Source organism: Gopherus evgoodei, chromosome 2, assembly GCF_007399415.2.
Source record: "Gopherus evgoodei ecotype Sinaloan lineage chromosome 2, rGopEvg1_v1.p, whole genome shotgun sequence".
Classification (NCBI taxonomy): Eukaryota; Metazoa; Chordata; order Testudines; family Testudinidae; genus Gopherus; species Gopherus evgoodei.
In genome coordinates, this window is record NC_044323.1 from 152,939,600 (window position 1) to 152,959,042 (window position 19,443).

The 19,443-nt window shown below is 44.2% G+C and overlaps 1 protein-coding gene across 1 annotated transcript in view; it reads right to left on the bottom strand.

Annotated features, from left to right (window-relative positions):
* Positions 1-656: 656 nt before the first annotated feature.
* The window catches only part of CDS2 (CDP-diacylglycerol synthase 2), a 44,320-nt gene continuing 25,533 nt past the window's right edge, over positions 657-19,443 (bottom strand). The window contains exons 3-13 of the mRNA XM_030551983.1: positions 18,407-18,503; positions 17,119-17,216; positions 16,026-16,165; positions 14,021-14,079; positions 13,148-13,230; positions 12,132-12,219; positions 10,352-10,420; positions 8,820-8,972; positions 7,743-7,862; positions 7,053-7,156; positions 657-6,431 (exon numbers count right to left, since the gene is read on the bottom strand). Of these exons, the coding sequence (XP_030407843.1) occupies positions 6,302-6,431; positions 7,053-7,156; positions 7,743-7,862; positions 8,820-8,972; positions 10,352-10,420; positions 12,132-12,219; positions 13,148-13,230; positions 14,021-14,079; positions 16,026-16,165; positions 17,119-17,216; positions 18,407-18,503 (1,141 nt within the window). The 3' untranslated portion in view covers positions 657-6,301. The remainder of the gene's footprint in view (positions 6,432-7,052; positions 7,157-7,742; positions 7,863-8,819; positions 8,973-10,351; positions 10,421-12,131; positions 12,220-13,147; positions 13,231-14,020; positions 14,080-16,025; positions 16,166-17,118; positions 17,217-18,406; positions 18,504-19,443) is intronic.

The following is a 19,443-nucleotide window of genomic DNA, read 5'->3' on the forward strand; positions in this document are numbered from 1 at the left end:
AGGGTCCTGTCTTCCGACAGTGGCCAATGCCAGGTGCTCCAGAGGGAATTAACAGAACAGGTAATCATCAAGTGATCCATCCCGTCACCCACTCCCAGCTTCTGACTGAAGTCAATGGCAGCTGTGACTGCTCAGTGCTTCTGGAAAAGAAAATCAATGTTAGGAGTTTGGGGGCATACACAAACCACCACACTGGATGAAACCCATGGTCCATCTAGTGCAGCATTTGTGGCTCTGGCAGCTGCCAATACAAGATGCTTCAGAGGCAGGTGGCAAGAACATCACAGCAGGCAGATGAGATATAATCTGCCCCTACATTAGGTCTCATATTGAGCTCTAATAGTTGGGAGATCCTGATGTATGAGGCTTAATATTTCTTCCAAAAATGAGTTCAAACTCTGGATGTTTTTATCCACTTAAGTATCTGATCACTGGGGACATTTGGGGACGAGAAGCTTGGATCCCTCTCATAAATAAAAATCACAGGAGGTTTGAAAGGGATAGGATCTTAGTTACCAGCACAAAGCAGAGGTTACCCCACCCCTCCTAGCATTAGCTATTACATTTTTCCTTGACTGCTACAATACACCAGTGCCATTTAAGGCACCATTAAAGAGAGCTCCCTCCTCTGTCAGTGTTAATAACTTTGCCACAGATAATGGAACTTACATATTTATTTAACATACAGTATATAAATAGGGTAAATACTTTAAAATATACAATATATCACATTCTGACATCCAATCAAATAAAGGCAAGTCTACATGTATTGCTTAAAACATTGATCAAAAACAACGCACAGAGAAATAAGCAAATGGAAGAGGACACAGCAGAGCTGGGGAACAGTAACTCGGGGAAATGACTGTGGTACAAAAATCTAACTCGGGGGTTGGCTACAGGTGTCGGGAGGACCTCATGATGACAGATGCATGCTGACTCCAATTTTAAAATGGTTGTCTCCCCCACCAAGTCTTGACGATCACCATGGATGGTTTTTGCATGGTTACATCTATTTTCCAAGTGTACAGAACAAGCAGGAAAAAGATTTTTGTAGGAAGTTGGAGAGTTCTCCCCTCTTTGCAGACAGTGACTGCCTTGGCATTTGTGCTCGTGGGAGTCCAATGCATGCAGCAAATTAGGAGACCTGCCCTGGTCCATGTGAAATCAGCAATTCCCAAAGGCCTCTGCAATGTACTTACTGGTGCTTCAGGTTTCTGTGGTGCTGTAGGATTCCCCACTAAAGTCAATGGCAAAAATCCCACTTTCAATCAAATGGGAGCTAGATTCTGCAGCTGATACTCAGTCTGAGTAATCCTAATTAAGTCCAAGGGAGTGCACACTGGAAAGATATGACTGTGGAGTAAGCCTAGCAGAACTTGAGTGGTAATGAGGCTCTATGCTGTGCATTCTGGGCCACTCCTGGCCTTCTATTCAAGCTGTGTCTAATACACAGTGTAACTTAGGCTGCAACTGGGGTTGGAGAAGCCAGTTTCCAGTTGGAAACGCCAGTTAAACTGTTCCAAGCTTCCAAAGCGATTGGCAACCAGTGTGTGGCTGATTAGAACCAAAGTCAGCCTACTTGTAGGCATTTGCCCCAATCAGTGTTCAGCCATTTAAACAGTGCTAACATTTACCAAACTTGCCCTATTTTATTTCAGGCCTTTAAACAGGAAAGCTATTACGCTCTACCCTCAGTACATGATGAACCTTCAACAGCCCCCTACTGCTTTCCTGTACTATTCTGCATTTCCTAGGCAAGGGGAGAAACCACCATCTGTATGGCATTGAAGTTCAGCATTCAGCCAATCAAATCTCCTGACTACAAACTGAAACTCCAGCTCCCTGGCTCTATTCTGATAAGCCAACACATGCCATAATCAACCATTCCCTCACTTGAGAGCTAGGGTTTTAACATAAAAGAGCAATATCTGCTCACATTTCAGATTAGAGGAGAACCCAATGCATACAGGCAGTAATGGAATTCTATCCCACTATTCAAGGAGTGAGGTTTGCTAATTATGAAGTCTCTGAATGGAAAGATAGATAGTACTAACAAAGGACAGCATAACCAAACTAAGTATCCTTGCCATATGGACTACCCATGGCAAAAAGGAGCCTGGCACACAGGACATTTATTGGGGATTTAATGGATTTAAGCAAAAAAGTGACAACTGGCTGCTATGCTCATCGAAACTAATACCTGAAGACATTTGATTCTAGCGGCTGTGCTCATATTTTCGTTTAGCTCAAAAAATATCAAGGAATTTTTAAAAGGATGTGCAACTGAAGTTGGCCAACTCATCAATATGCATTCAGAAGAATTAGTCATCCCTTGTTACCAGCCCATTTCAGCTAGTACTCCCCAGCAACTGCCTTCATTGTCACCTCCACTCACCATCGCTGACCACATAGCATCCTCTAACCTTCAGTCTCTTAGCGGCTTGTACTCAGCTATGTTACCTACCTACCATCATCTACGGAGACACAGGATTTTAGGCCCCTGGCTCTGCCTGTGGGTGCAATGGGTCTCCCTGTTCAACCAGTTGCAGGATCAGGGCCTGTCTCAGACATTCCCCCTCACTTACTAGAGCATTCTAAAAATCCCTTTAAATGGCTTTCGGCCATTTCATTGACCTTCCTAGCAGGTAGTCTCAGAACCAGCCAATTTATAGAGCTCTAAACAAGACAAAAAGGAAGCTCTACCCTTTAACAGCTTTGGGTTAAATCAGAGACCCAGAATGAGGAACATTACCTTCCTCTTAGCTCAGACAACCACAAAGCTGTTGAATTTGTTCCTCAACCACTTGTTCTGACACACCAGGGACTTTGCTTTTGCAGTTTGTCTCCTTGTAGAGCAAGCCCAGAGAGCCTTCCCTTTAACCTAACAGTGCTCACAAAGCAGCTACCACAACATGCAGGTAACCCGCAGGGGCTCTTGATTTCGTGCATTTCAGCTATACGGAAAAGTTCTGGTGAGAGCCTTTATGAAAACCTTGCCAAGGCACTCTGTTGTTAGCAGTGTGTTTCGTGATCGCTAGCTACACAAAGTCACTAAATCTAAGGCCTCACAAGAGCTATGTTAGGACCAAGTTTAAAAAATATTTCAGGGAAGGACCTATTAGGGCTTTTAATAAACCAATGGATACATGCAATGAAGACAGGATGCACCACAGAGCTATGCAAAAGAGAGGAGGATTCTATCCGTCTGGTATGTAACTTTCTGTACAGCATACACAGGGTGTTATCCCATAGTCCCTTGGATGGGAAACCAGTGTAATTATTGTACACGTCCAAGAAGCCATGCGACTGAGTAAGAGCAGCCAAACACAGGACACTAATAAGTAACAGCACTCATGAGTGCCTTTACATATAGACTTAATTTATCAGGATTCCTGACAGGTTTGAAGGTTCGTTTTACCTCACTTCAAGGTTGAGGAAGGGGCAGAAGTAGAGGAAATGTATGAACCCAAGTTTGAAAAACTGTACTCAGCCTAGTTCAGAAAGCTTTTAATTAGATATGTGGATGGCTATTCCTATCTCCTACGAGTATGCAGACACTCAAGAACCCACGATGCCCTCCAGTGTTCACAATCAGCATTAAAAAAGCCCAACATGAAGAAAACGCAAATCCTATAGTTTAAAATCATAAGCTTCCTCAACAAAAAAGTATGCCTAATAATTGTAAAAAGTAGTACGAAGGGGGAGGACCAAATTCTCACATGAAAACAGGGGACAGTGTTCTTTTTCTGTAGATCAATACACTGTAATCACATTTATTAGACAGTACTGTAGGTCCACTTGATAATTTGTTCATGAACATCTGCTCAAACACAGTTTAGTATGCTGGAATTCTGGCAGATATTGGTATCAGACAAGAAGTATCCAAAATAGCAGCAACTTTTGTTTTGCCAGGTGATTAAACCCCCCAAAGAGACCTAAGGGAGAAAAGGTTTAAAAACAATCTCCTAAATTGCCTTTGAAACCAAAATTAAGGGCCTGAATTTAATGCCTTTAAGTCAAAGTCATGACTCTGATGGATTTCAGTAGACACAACACTGGCTCTAAGCCTACAGTTCAGGAACGCATATGCTTAAAAATTAAGCAAAAATTCTTCAGCGCTACCCTGAATTGAGACCACAGAAACAGAGCCAAGTCCTGCAATTTGCTGAGCACTCTCAGTAGGAGCTGAGGGTGTCTTGCATGGTGCAGAATCAGACCCTTTTATTGCATCTCACCTGGGCTCTGCCTTAATATCCTCTCAGCACCATTTTGCTTTTGATCAAATATTTGTTTGTGTAGCACCGCAGATGTGAATCTCTGCCCTCCGGAACTGCAATACAGGGAGAAGAGGAAGTGGCTGCTATGAAGATAAAAATACACCAGAGGTATGTGGAAGCAGTGGTGGCATTAGCCTATTGAGTAAAGCATACACTATGATCTCAGGTACTTTATTTTCAGTTGCTAGGTTAGCTAGTTTCAAATATAGATCTGCATTGAAGACTTAGGACAGTGACTTGATTTCATGACCACCAACAACAGCATATCTGTATTATCTTTCCCTGTCAATTGTTCCTCAGGTTCAACAAATACGTAAAACGTATTTCTCATCACAGCCTGGCTCACAAACAAACTATGGAGAGAAGTCACAGTAAAATAGAGTTCCCTGATCCATGACAACATTAATACAACCCACAACTAAAATGAACTTTTGTGCTGTTAGATCACAAGATATCATTCTGAATCCTGGAAGCCTCTGAAGTCAGTTTGATGGCGTTTCCATTTATTTGTTTTTATTTTAAAAAAAGGATGGTATGTTTGAAGTCAAGAAACAAAGGGAAATACCTTGAAAACAATTACATGTTTCCAAACGTTAAGTGCAACATACATAAAACAAGACAGTCAGTGACGGAGAAAGGAGAGACGCCTGGAAAGCTGACCAAACCCAGACTGAAACGCAAACCAGACCACGGTAAACTCAGCAGCATGATGTCTAGAACTCAAGTAATACATCACTGGCAGACATGATCCCTGAAAGGAAAAAAACCTAAACAAAAACCCAAACTACCCTCCCCACACCAGAAAATAAAAACCCCAACAGCAGAGCCAGCTGGGTACTATGCCCTCTGGACTTCCAAATGGGAAAATCAAGTTCTGCGAGTGACAGCTCTCCAAACAGCTAAAATATCAGGGTGTGATGTTTACTACTCTTGAGAGAAGTTTTCATGCTTCAATGTTTAAAAAAATATATTATATATGTTATGCTCTGGGTGGAAAAAAAGCCATGAAAAAGTGAACAAATATTTTTCTAAAAGCTTGTTCTTACTCAGTAGGACTTCTTAAATAAAACTGGAATGCTTTTTAAAATAAGTTATTTGATGCAACTTTGATGTAACTTGAACTTCTCACATTCCCTTCTGTATTCATGTCCCTGCTGTAAAGGTTAATTGGGTCTATTTTTGTTTAAATGGCACAGTAAAAATGTAGGTTTAAAAATTGACTTTGTTAAATATTTGCCAGAGTGGGGGAAATGTGGGAGGTACTCAAAGACGGCAAGTCGAAGTGTATGCATGGGTCTTCTTGAGTGGATCTTATGTAGCAGATTACGGCAAACATTTCTTTTAGATTTGTTGAGCTTTCTGTTCTCCACCTGCAATAAGTTCTATGCACACCCAGGCTATGGTTATACTAGGGAAATGAAGACTCAAATTCATCAGTGCAGCTACCAGCAGTGGATAATTACAGGTCCCCAATTTCCCTAGCCTATTCATAGGGATACACAAGGTTGCAAACAGAACCACCAGTGTCCTCTCTATTCCACTGCGAGTTGCATGACTTCCCATTTTCTTAGTATGAACACAACCTGGCAGGGTTAGAGGATACTGACGTAAAAGTGCCCGTGTCTCATCTTCACTAGAGCTTACACTCCTGGAGCTGCACCTGGGCAGAAAAACGCATGCACGTATCCCAGTGTCGATACATCCCCTAGGAGTAGTGAAGTCAAGCTCTGCCCATACACACCGAAGACAAAGAGTTGCCACGCAGATCCAAGAGGACATCTTCGCCTACAGTCCCTTCAGTTCTTGATTCCTTTCCATCTAGAAGCTCCACTTTGCTTATTTTAACCAAAGCCATATAAATACATATTATAAAAAAACCCAGAGCCCCACAGATGCAAACATTTACAAGGAAAGGAAAAAAACAACAGTGAAACGAGGCCTTGTTATTGTCTTAAGTCAGGTGAGCTGGGATTTCCTTGGGGGACTTGACCTCTTTTTCAGTCTTGTTCCAACGGCCTGGATGCCTATGCGTCCTCAGAACTGGCCAACATACCCTTATCAACAAGGTGCGCCTTTAACGTGTTGAAGATGTGGACCTGCTGGTCTGGCCGTAGAGCTAAAAGCTGCTGGATCAGTTTGCTTGGGTTAGGACCCCTGCAACAAACCAAAGAAAGAACTGTTTGCAATGAATCCTAATGCCAGGAAATGGTCATCTGGGGCTCAGATTCAGCAAAGCACGTGCCTAACTTCAAGCATCCTTAAACAGCATCCCCAAGCCTCATTCCCCCACCTCCATTTTACAGGTGAGGAAAGAGAGAGACAAAGAAGTGAAATGTAAAATAGTCTTTAATTTCCAATCAATGGAAGAAATTATTCTCCTCCTCCATTAGAAGGTCCCCATAAATCCAAAAATCTACATAAATTCAAATAAAACAACAAAATATCCCTCCAGACCAGTGGTTTTCCTTTCCATTCAGTTATAAAGCTATCTGCCAAGGCCCAAACTAATGGGAAAGAGTTATTCCTTAGCATATGCTCTGGTGAGCCCAAAAGGAGAAGGGAAGCAGGAATCAGTGGATAGGAGACAGGACTGGAGTTTAGGAAACACAGATGCTATTCCTGGCTCCACCACCTGCCTGCCATGTGACCTTGGGCGAGACAATCTCCCAGCCTCTTTTTCCCCTCCTGTCCTATGTCTTGTGTATTTAGATTTTAAGGTCTTCAGAGCCGCTCAGTTGCGGCCACTAAGTGCAGCCGTGAAGCAATAAATAATACCTGATGAAACTTGCAATGTACACGTTGACAAAGGTAGCCATCAGGTATTGACAGTCAAAGCGATCCATGATCCCGCCATGCCCTGGGATTGTGTTGGCAAAGTCCTGTGCAATCACAAAAGTTTCACTGAGCTATGCCCAAAACCTGTTATCCACATTTACTGCATACATGTAGCATGAACGCACTGTGTGACACTGCATTCTCGCAGAACATCTGCTGATAGCACTAAATGCAGCCAGACTAAGGACGCTATTCATCTCCCCTCCCCAAAATTACTTTTTCACCCAGCAACACTTCTTGCAAACAAGCATTAGTGCAACATCAGGACTGAGAAGCAGGAAATTCCAAAGAGGGGTTAAAGTTTTATCATCTAAAACCCTGCCCCCCTGAGCAACCTGTATTTTATCGTATAAAAAGGGTTTATATTTACATATAAAGGACCCTATACATGTGCAATGTGTTGGAGAAAGCTTCAGCTTGTGGAATTTCCTGATCTGCAGGTACTCAGTTTCTCAGCCTCAATGTTGCATCAATGCTAATTTTAGCATTTCACTGACAGAAGCCTCCTCCTAGACCACCATCCTCTGACCTGGGGCATTGTTTATGGTGGTGACAAACAAATGTGCTAGCTTCAGATGCACCGGCTGTCTGATAGCTGACTTTGGCAGAAGGGGGCTACCCATACACTACCTTGATTTTGAAGGCTCTCTTAAACCCACTAGCAAAGAATCCTCCAAAGGGCCCGATGAGGGATGCAAAGGTGGAGAGGGCGATGCTGTGGATCTGGAAGGGGTACATCCGGACTGTTTTCTGCAAGCAAGGAGGGTCAAAGTGGGAGAAGGATCAGAGAAAGGCATTGTGCTCCATTGAAATCTATCCTAACCCTGCCTTACTGGAGTTCAAGGACAAGTTTTTCAAGCAACTAGTGACTTTGGAAAGCCAACTTGAGGTGCCAAGTTTTCAGAACGTGCTGTGCATCTGCCCTCAAACTCAGGCCCTTCAAGGCACTTAAAGTTGGGCACCTGAAGTCTGTAGTTGCTTTTAGATATCTTGACCAAGGTGTTGATCATCACTATTTAAACCCAAATCTGCAAAGACAAATCTCATACGCACACTGTACCACAATTCACCCCTGCTTGACATCAGAGCAAAGCCAGGGATATATCTGGCCCATTTTGTCACTGTTTCCTTGCATTCTCCCGTCTGTCTGTATCCATCTGTTGTCTCTTGTCTCACACTTAGGTTGTAAGCAGCCTAGGCATGGATTGTATTTGTTCTGTGTATATACAGTGCCTAGCACTGTGGGGTCCTGTTCTACGATTGCAGTGCCTAGGTACTCCTGTAATCGTCTCTCTATTTTGCTAGATCACTTCATTTACATGCAGAGCCCTTTCTTGCTTCACAGAAAGCTGAGCTGGAAGAGACCTTTCTTGCCTACCTCACCATCTCTATCAGAGTAAGATTGTTCCCTACAGCATGTGCTCCTGGGCTCTGTCCAATTTAGTCTTAAATAACTTAAGAAATCTGGCTTCCACCACTTTCCGTGGGAGATTATTCCATGGTTTAACCAGTCTCACTATTAGGAGAACATCTCCGAATATAAAGTTTTCCTGGGTCAGTTTCATGCAGTTACCCCTTGCTGCATTAGTTTGTAGAATTTTAAACTAATCCCGTCCTTCCTGGGCATTTCCGGCCCAGGTAGTGTATCCCGTTTTAAAGACTATTGCCAAGCTATCCATCACTGAGCATGCACATGCAGAGTCCTACCCAGCAAATGACAGACTGAATCACCAGAGGGATGTTATACTCTTGTAGCTGGAACAGCTCAGATGGTTCACAATCCACAGTGAAGCTGTTGGAGTCGTTATTGAATTCCACAGGACACGTGAAGCACCGGTATCCAGACATCAAGTACGACAGCTTGGTTGTGGGAAGCAGAAAAGGCAAGTCAAGAGAAACTAAGGATACAGGCAACATAAAATTCACACCTTGGCTTGGTTGGTTATTGGGAGGGTGGCCGTTAGGCTGTGGAACTCCCTCCCCAGCTCTGGTCATTTCTCCCCACACACTCAGCTACTGAAACGATTTTTCCTTTGGCTTCTCTTGGCACCATATTTATTGCTGTCCCTCCTTCTCATCCTTGATTGCTCCATTCCTAAGGATCCTTGTTTTTCTCCTTCCCCTCCACTTCTGAATGTTATTTTTCCCCCTTAAATGTTCTTCAATCTGTTTTTATGTTGCAACATATTAATACTGCAATGCACCAACAGTAGAAAATACAGATCTGGGCATGCATCCCCCTCATCAGATGGCTCTGATACAAGCTTTACCCATTCACCTGAACACTGGAAGGAGGAATAATACCCTCTAAGAGAGAGAGCTGAGATTCAGGGCTGTGAGTCAGCCACATCCTTGGTTCATTAAGCTTACTCTCTTGCAAAGCCATTAAGTTGACTAGAGGCATGGTAAGCGACTTCTTTTCATATACATCAGCTCGGAAGGCAGCAATCAGAGTAACTGCATGACCAAGACAGGGCAGCTCCATCCAGCCAACTTGCATTAATGAAATCCTTCCTTAACAGATCACAACAGCCTGACAAATTAGGACAGTCCTTGAACTTTTCTGTCTTCATCTGATTTACCCAGCTCTCTCTGGACTTCAGACAACTATACAGATATATTAAATGTGGCTTTATCCCCTCTCCCCACCCCCAAAAAGTCCCACGGGGGATAACATTCTGAGACCAGAGCGCTGAGCTCCCCACACAACCTTGAGGCAGATACTACAGAAGTGTAGCCGAGCAATCACTTCAGAGGATCTCAGAATGCTTTGCCAACATGACAGCACCCACTGAAATGTTGCAACCTCCCAGCATGCACAGTGGTAGTAGGCAAGAGGAAAAGTCTAAGCCTGGGACACGAGGGCCAAAACACTGTTGTTACAAAGAAAGCCATGGCAAATCACTAGTGTCCAAGCAGAGCAGACTGCGTCCTCTGCCACCCTGGCCTCTATCTGTACAGCTTGTGTGGCACTGGGAAATCCCATGGAGTCTGGATGCTATAGGTCTGAGAATATCAAGGGCCACTTGAAAGGAAGCCATTTCTCAGCAGTGGGTTTGAGTCATCCTCAACGGAAGGCAGAACAAGTCAGTTTAAAGCCTGCTGTAAAACTTCAGACGACAACTTGGGTGGAAGAGAGCACAAAGCTTTCGTGTATTCCTTAGCCATGGCAGGCGGACTGCACTGGCATGTCTTACTATGGAGAGAAAGCCAATTAAATGCCATGGTGGGCTACCTACCAGCAGTCCAAACAGAACAGTGGCAAAGAACCCGCCAATAAAACCCTCCCAGGTCTTCTTTGGGGAAAGCTGCAGATACAGGAAAGAGAACATATTAAAAAATACCATCAAGGCATTCCCCAAATAGCTCTGCAAAGCCAATATCCACCTCCCACAGAAGTTAAATGGCAATCAATAACCCCAGCTTATGAGTTGTAACTGGGTAAAGGTCAATACATGTAGATAGTGGGACAGATCCTCTCACTGGGTCTGACCCTAACTCACCCATTGGGGGAAACCCCTGACAAGGCCACGTTCCCAGAGGAAGAAGAAGCAGGTACATCACCCTGCCTTGCAGCCCCCAGAACAGTGGCCAGAATACACTACAATCTGACTATTTTAAAGCATTTAATATAATCTTAGCAAGGTATGTATCTGAAACGTTACAACTTCAGGTTATTGGTCAAACACAGAAACTCACCTTCATTTCAGTTATTAATGAAATAAAAGGCCCATAAAGGGAATGTTTATTAGTTGCTGGGATACTCAACCCACTTCATTAACAGCATCCCTGAAAAAGGTTAGCTTTCATTGGTCCCCAAACTTTTTCATCTGGCATGCCACGGAGGACAATGGCGGCGGACAAGCATCCGCTGAAATGCCGCTGACAAGCGTCAACATCAATAGGCGTCACCGCCAAAATACCACCAACAAACAGCTTCATCCAGAGGCGTCGCCGCCGACGCTGCTTGTCGGTGGCATTTTGGCTGATGCTCGTCCACCGGCCAGTATGCAGGTACACTTAGACGCCCCGGCGGGTGCCATAGTACCCACAGGCACCGCGTTGGGGACCCCTGGCTTAAGCGTTTTATGGTTTAGCCCAGGAGTAGGCAACCTATGGCACGCATGCCGAAGGCGGCATGTGAGCTGATTTTCAGTGGCACTCGCACTGCCCAGGTCCTGACCACCGGTCGGGGGGGGGCTCTGCAGTTTAATTTAATTTTAAATGAAGCTTCTTAAACATTTTTAAAACCTTATTTACTTTACATACAACAACAGTTTAGTTCTATATTATAGACTTATAGAAAGAGACCTTCTAAAAACGTTAACATGTATTACTAGCATGCAAAACCTTAAATTAGAGTGAATAAATGAAGACTCGGCACACCACTTCTGAAAGGTTGCCGATCCCTGGTTTAGCCCATAAGGGAAAAAAAACTAATATAGAGGAAGTTTTTCATTACAATACACTATTTGGTACCATTAGTTTGACATTCTCATCACTATGGAAAGCTGGTCTCACAGCTGACTGTACATTTAGTCTAGAATTGTTCTCACTGGCTTTTTCAAGTCAAATATTCAATAACTCCAGCCTGCATACACTGCAATAAAGAAGAAGTATTTCTAAACTACCTCCTCTGATATGTAGTCGGCAAGCCCACACTGCGCTGTACAATGCAAGGAAGAGTCCATGCTCCCAAAGAACTTCACCAGGTAACTAAACTAAACCTTTGTAGGAAACAGTGTTTTAACCATTAGCATGCAGACAGAACTTAGTAAGGGCCTGATCAGTAGACACTGGATCAGGATCTAAAGAGGTGCAATACAGCACAAATGATACACAAGCCCTGGGAAGTCTTCCTTCATATTCTTTCAAAGAGTGACTGACGGGTGGAAAGTTTTTAGGCTGGGATCTAAGTGCAAAGGCAAGGTCCACCACCCTGATCGATTCTCCAATCATGGGTCAAAGGCTCCACAGCAACACAGAGCCTGAAGACAGGGCTTTGCATAGCTGACAAACCTTGATGAGCGGGGTGCGGCCAAAGAAAAATCCAAACATATAGGCCATGATGTCATTGCAGATCACACATGAAATCGGGACAATGAACCTAGAAGGAAGGAGAGAGAAGCCATTCATAACGGGCAAAACTACAGGAGTCATTTGAAGCTTAATCGCAATATGTTACCCAAGTGGGCACTACCTGAACATGGGCAAGTCTGATATGGCTACACCATGTCAGACTGACAACTGCAAAAGCCCAGGAGTCATTAGTTCCAAGGCCCTTGCCAGCTATCAGATCAGTTCTATGAATTCCCCCTTGCTGTATTCTGCGCTTGCTCTAACATGCAGTGGGCTGTTAAGCTGTCACTGTGACTAACCCCAGATGTAGCTGCATTTCAGGGGTGAGCCAGGTGCTCTGCCGTTTGTAAAGCACTTGAGAATGGTTCAGATTGCACACTGTACAGCATACTATAAGCACAGTAAAGTTCTTTCATTATTGCTAATACAAGGAAGAAGGCGGTTAAAGATATTGGGCTGAATCCTCCATTGCACTAACCACACTTGCTAGGCAGCAGCGGCAACAAACTGCCAAAGGGGACTGGTTATAAAGCCACTTTTCTACCCTCTTCCAACCACTCCCCCTTCCTAATGCTTGGACCTAGCGGCTGCTTTAAGTTACACAGGCACGACTGGCTGGAGTGCATGCTCTCTGCACCCACTCCCTATGCAAGTTAGGGTGACAAACGCAGCTACACTAGCTTTATGCCATCTGGGAGCCTTCTCAATGCCAGAGGAATACGCAGCTGCCCCTTTAAAATGGCTTTCTGGCTGCACTGACTGAGTAGCACAAAGCAATCTGAAAAGAGCCAAATAATGGGCCAGGCTTTCTTATGCAAAGCATGTTGTAGTCCCTCATAGAAGGCACATTCTAGCCTATACTTGTTGGTTAAAAGTTTTAATAAATAGCAAGGAGAAATCAGGAGCATATACTATGCAACACAAAGCGAAGTAACACGTAACAGGCATCAACTCACCAGATCATTCCTTCAAACAGGTTGTGAATGATGAGGTGCGACTGGGTAACAACAATTAGCAAAGTCACATGGGTCCAACCAAACTGGAAGAGAAAACAGCATGCAGCCCAGGTTGCCTAGAGACATTTCTCGTAACAGCCTATGGCAGAAACCAGACGCCGATGAATACTGTTTGGAGTGGGTCACGGCTGTGTGCATCTCAGGCACTCTGATCCCCAGCGGAAAGAGCATGATGTAAACACAGAGATGGCAGATAGTATCCATCCCTTCTTCGGAGTTGAGCAAAGCAACATCTCCATTACCGTTCAGAGCCTGAGTGGGAGGATGTTTGACATTCCTGGATCAAGTGCTCTTGAGCCTACACCTATCCCACACATCTTAGTCTACTTTGACTAGAGACCTGGAACATAAGAATCCCCAAACTGAGGATGGTCCATCTAGTCTGACATCCTGCATCCATCCAGAAGGAAACAAAAGCATCCCAATAAAGGACACAGGTAGCCAATCTGTGCATCACTATACTGTGGTGGGGCCAATCTAAGTCCTGCATGTGATTCCACCAACACTCTCCAGGCACGAGGTTTGAATAACCTTGTGCAATCACCTTAGCTTGCACGGCTGAAAGGGTTACTAAGAAATGCACTGCAAATGCAGACAATGGAATTCACATTTCTAAGGAAATCAGTCCGTTCAAGAGCCAAATGCGAAATACTTCAAGCTGCCAGGAACAGCTTTTCCATTAAGCGGTATCACAACACCCAGGGGACACAGAAGCATTCACAGGCTTCTGTTCTTCTAAACCATATATGCAAACAGCCTCCGTCTCCCAAAGCTAATAGCTCTGGAGCAACAAAGCCATTTATTTCATCTTACCATGTAGAACTGGAGACGGTAATGCTTCTTTACCAGACTCAGGACAAACATGCAGAAGCCTTGTGGGAAGAGAAAAGAAAGAAGAGTAAGATCAGATAGTGCCGTAGTAGGAAATGCCTCTCAATTTTCCATTACATCTGCCGTATCACTGTAGCATCTCTTGATTGTTTCGGCTACAGAACAGAATCAGCAACATGAAGATGATGTGCACTGTGATGCAAAACAGTTAATTAAAGAATGGAAAATGTTTGTTTGTTTTTTTAAATGACATATAGCCAATTAACCATGATCACCTCTATGCAGCTTAGACTGTTTTCTGCCAACAGCTAATTATTTATTCTACCTCTGATCTTTCTGCGTAATATCAAATACAGAGTATTCTTCACTTACTTGTTTAATGGCACAGAATTCTTAATTAGCTACTGCATCCACCCAGAGGTGGCTGCACTTACACAGTGATACTCTTAGATACAGTTTGTCTGACAGTAAAGTGAAGTCCTTTAGGGTCTCGGGATAACCCTCTTTAGCTCCTAACCTCCCTCTCCCAGTTTTTACCAGCCCCCCACACCTCACAAATAATATCCACTGGCGATCCCATGTTGCTACCGCTATTGGAAATCTGAGCACAGCTCTCAACAGCAAGTCCCACCCCATTTCCAGTTTGAAGCCCATCCTAGGGATTCATGACTCACAGTGAACTTGCTAGCTGAGAGAAAACACCTCCACTTAATCACCAGAACAGGTGAGTTAAAAACAGTTCTTCAGTTTATCCCGAGTCTGCCTCTGCAGTTTACACTGACAGGGGAGTTACTCTAGGCTTGGAGCAGGGTTGCTGAATTGCCATGAAAATTCACCAGCAAAGGCAAGAAGTGTACTCACCCTCTCTTTATCCAGAATGAAAAAGAAAAAGATCATTTACTCACACATCAAAATATTAATGACCACAGCAAGTAAAACTTTGCAAGGCTAGCACAGGAAAGAGAAAGGAGGAAATTACCATTATTCTGCCTAGTCACTGCCCAAAGGAAGTAGCATCAAAGAGGATTGTAGCTTCCCATCTGATGCAGAGGGCGTTTTGGTTTAGGCAGGCTTGGATCCAGTTCATAACAGATGGATCTGAACCCCAAAAGACATCATTACAACTGCCACTGAGACATAACTCAAAGCCAGGAATCGCTCCACCTGCCACCGATGCTTCACTTCTGGCTCATTTCAGGGCAGGGGTGAGTCACATTTGGCCTAGAGGTGTGAAGGAAGCCTGGAATAAGGCTGCACGTCACAGGTCTATAGAAAGAGGAATATTGCTCCAGGGCTCTGAGTCAGGCACCTTTCCCTACTAGTGCTGCATTCACGAAGTGTGCGCATGCCAGGACGGGAGGCAAAATGAAAGGAGGAGAGGAAAGATCAAAAGCGAGTATCAAGTTCTTTTAAACCGAGTCTCTAGAGAGAGTCAGTTACTTACACCAACATCCTACCTAAACCAGACACTGTTTGCTGGGATGGAAGGACAATCCTCAGCAAGGAAAGGAGGACGTGTCTTTCTCCCAGCAAATCAGGCAAGAAAAAAAAACTGAGGAAGCGACAACACTGCTGCTCACAAACCCAATTACTTCCTATTTTGTAGGCTGTCTTTCACGACAAGGCCATCTTAGATACACAGTAACTGAGCACCTCACAAGCTGTTATGTAGGCAATTGCTATTATCCCCGTTCTATTGGCAGGGAACGGAGGCATGTGGTGGCTACGTGATTTGCCCAAGATCAAGCAGGGAACTGAACATGGATCACACAAGCCCTGGGTTGGAACTCTAACCACTAGACCATCCTTCTCTGCACTCATATTTTGTACATAAGGCAGAGCAAATCCACTGGGAACACTGGACCCCCACCTGCCTACAGAAAGAAAAAAAAGAAAAAAAAAGTTGCATTTCAAGAGGCTGATGACGTAACCTCTGCTCAAAAATGGCAACGAGAAAAATTTAACTGGCGGAAACAAATAAAATTACCTGTTAAGTAGAGGGCAAAGGAAATGAAGCGATGGTATTTGCTGAGAATTCTCAAGGGCTCCTCTCGCTGGACCAGGGTGAAAAAGTAATCCGTTACCGTCTCGCCGTAGAAAAAGTAGTTTACACACAGCAGAAAGTACCTGTGGACAGAGCAGCATTCCCTTTAATAGGAGCCTACAGGGGAATGGGACATGGTTAACCAGTAGATCATTGGACTAGTACACTTAAGAGGTTAATCAGCTTGCATTATCTACACTGCGTGCATGGGAGGAGACGCGTGAAGGTTCACATACTGGGCGGCAGAATAATGGTGATTTTTATTTGAAAGTCTGCAGAAAATTCACTCACACTGGGGGTGGACAGGAGTAGAGGGTCAGGGCCTGATTCTCACTTGCACTAAAGTGCCCTGGGCAGTGTGAAGGAACCTTACTGCAAGTGTGTGTGGGGAAAATTTAAAAAAAAAATAAAAAATAAAAAATCAAGCCCCACATTTCTTCTAATCAAAACATTACATCTTCATGTAGAATCTACGGCTTCATTAAATGCAAATACTTGGCTGTCACCCAACCCCTACATTATGGGAACACGCCAACTGCCCTGTTCAATTTTTGTTTAGTGTTATGGTACTTAGGAAGTTTTTTCCTTTAGGTGGCACTGCTTAACAGTCTTCTGCAGGTTCCTAGCTACTAGAGGCAGTGCCCCCTTCCTTCACTATGGCACACCATCAGATGCTGGGTGCAGCCAATATAGTTTCATCCCAATCGCACAAATACATTTCAGTGGGTAAATATCCCAGACGGCTCCCTACACCCTTAGACCTGAGCAATGCAACTGGAACCACAAGTCAAATGTTTACTCATCGCTTCGCTTGGTAACAGCATTCAACACCACCGCCTGGCACAAATCGGGAGCTTCAGACCTCGCTCTCATCAGACAAGCAATGGAACAACGTGTATAAATATTACATTGGCTGCACATCAATGAGGCGTGAAGTGAGTCAGAAGCACTCTAGATGAAAGGCATTATGCACATTGAGAAGGATCATATTGTGCTCCTTGACTCTAATGAAGACCGCAGCAGTCGCGCTGCTTACCAACTGAGGGTCCTGAACCAGGGAAGCTCATATGAGCGATACACATTGTAGCCAATCGTGATAATCTCCTGGAAACACTTGATCTGGACACACATCACCTGAAAAACAAACATTAAAAAGCACCATCATTCACAGATAAACTAAATCAGGATCAGATAATCTGCAACGGGATGCTAAGTGCATGTAAAAAGTGGGAGCTTTAAACTAACCCTTACAGGAGCCCCAAAAAGAATTCTTCTATTGTCTTGCAAGTGACCTCCCATACGCCCCCCCCCCACACACCCTTAAAGCTGACATAAAGGGACTTCTTGTAGGCTGAGAAATTGTTCACTTGCTCAACAAGCTTACACCTAGAGCTAGCAGCTTTCCCTGCCAGGCAAAATACATTCCTAGTCCTACTCCCTCCAAAGCTGTGGGCTGGCCCACTCCAAGAGCTCACAGCCTCATTTTAAGTTATGTCAGCACTTCTAAGATTGTTTTTTCTATCATGAGTTTGGGTCAGTTCTGGGGAGACAATCCCTCCTTCACTGGTACTTTAACAAAAATCACTGTTCATCCCATGCACTTGAGAGGACTGGCACTTCAAGACCACCATCGGGAGAGGAATAGCTCAGTGGTTTGAGCACTAGCCTGCTAAACCTAGGGTTATGAGTTCAATCCTTGAGGGAGCAATTTCAGGATTGGTCCTGCTTTGAGCAGGGGGTTGGACTAGGTGACCTCTTGAGGTCCCTTCCAACTCTGATATTCTATGATAAGGGAACATGCACAGCAGGGACACAGCCAGATTGTAGTTGGTACAGTCTTAACAAATTCAACGAGGCTGGCTGGGTGGGTTTGCCACAGCAGGGATTGGACCTGGAATCTCTGGATCTAAAACATGCACCTCTACAGCCTGAGCTGAAAATCCTGGATCTGGATCAGCTCTAAACAGACTCAATCCCGAGATAAAGCCCCACCCAAAGCACATATTATACACAGAGTGCTCAATGGCAGACAAAAGCTCAACCACATTCAGCTCTCCACGCACCTGGGCTGTGATAGCAATAAAGGAAACAGGAGGATTCCACCAAAGCGGCACCAATTAAATAGTAATTGTGACAAGGAACCTTATTCCCTGCAGAACAGCAATTAGGCAGCTTTCGGTCATGACCAAACAGGACCAGGTTAGTGCTGGGAACCTTGAGGCAAAAGGCTCTGTGTATCCATTAACTTTCTCAGCCATCTACATCCCAGAGAACCATTCTCCCATAACGGTCCATTTAACGAAGGGTTTTGAAACAGCACTTACAATCATCATTAAAACCATGGGTCCCAGGTAGATGATGATGAAGAAGAACGCAATCATTGCAAGAGTGAGGATCCCTCTGACCCACCAGTTCTTCCATCTAGATCACAGGAAGAGAAAAGTGAATGTTAGGCAAAGGGCCTATCTAGCAGGAAAGCAGCAAGAGATGTACTTATTATCTCTTCTGCACAGCCTCCTGGTGAAAGGCGGAGGCAGGAAACCGCGGCGTATCCTTAGCTCGGGGGTGGTGAGAATGTCATGCCATCCCATTAACCCAGCTCTACTGCAGACAGAAATGCAGAAAGGGTCACACCACGGTCGTGTGGGTAAGCTCAAGAAGGGAGTTCCATGCTGGGGGACAGCACAGAAGGCGCTGAAGATTCGTTTGGGTGAGAAAGTGACAGATGAAGGTGGCAGGGAGTAAATAGGAATAGACAGTTACAGAGCCTTGCCTAGTCTGAATTAGTTTTGTAGTACTATGCCCCTTTTACAGACATAGAAATGGAGATAGAGTTGCCCCAGATCACACAGGAATGGCAGAACTGAGGTTCAAACTCAGGAGCCTCAACAGCCAGTACCCCCTCAGTCCACTAGGCCATGCTGAAAAGAAACCTCTCAATGATCACTCTCTAAATCTGCTGAAATAAAAGGACCGTACCACAATTCTGCCAAAGAAAAGCAAGCTCAACACCAGACTCGCTCAGCCAGCTCCAAAGCTCTCTCCGCAGGCTGAGAGCAGGAACAGAATACAGCAATTTAAGCCAAGCCAGTTCCTACAGAGGGATCAGTTACCTATGAGCTGTGTTGCTTCTGTCATCATCTACTGATAGAATAGAACATCCTGCCTAGGTTGGTGGTTAGTAAATAGTGGTTAGTAAAAAAAATAAAAATAAAATAAAATTTATTTAAATCAGATTTTTTTGATAAAATGCTTTTTGAGGAAAAAAACTTATCTAAAGTTAGTTTTAGATAAGATACATTATAGCTCAAAGATATCTCATCATGGAATAGGGATTATAAATTCTAATTCTATAGTATGA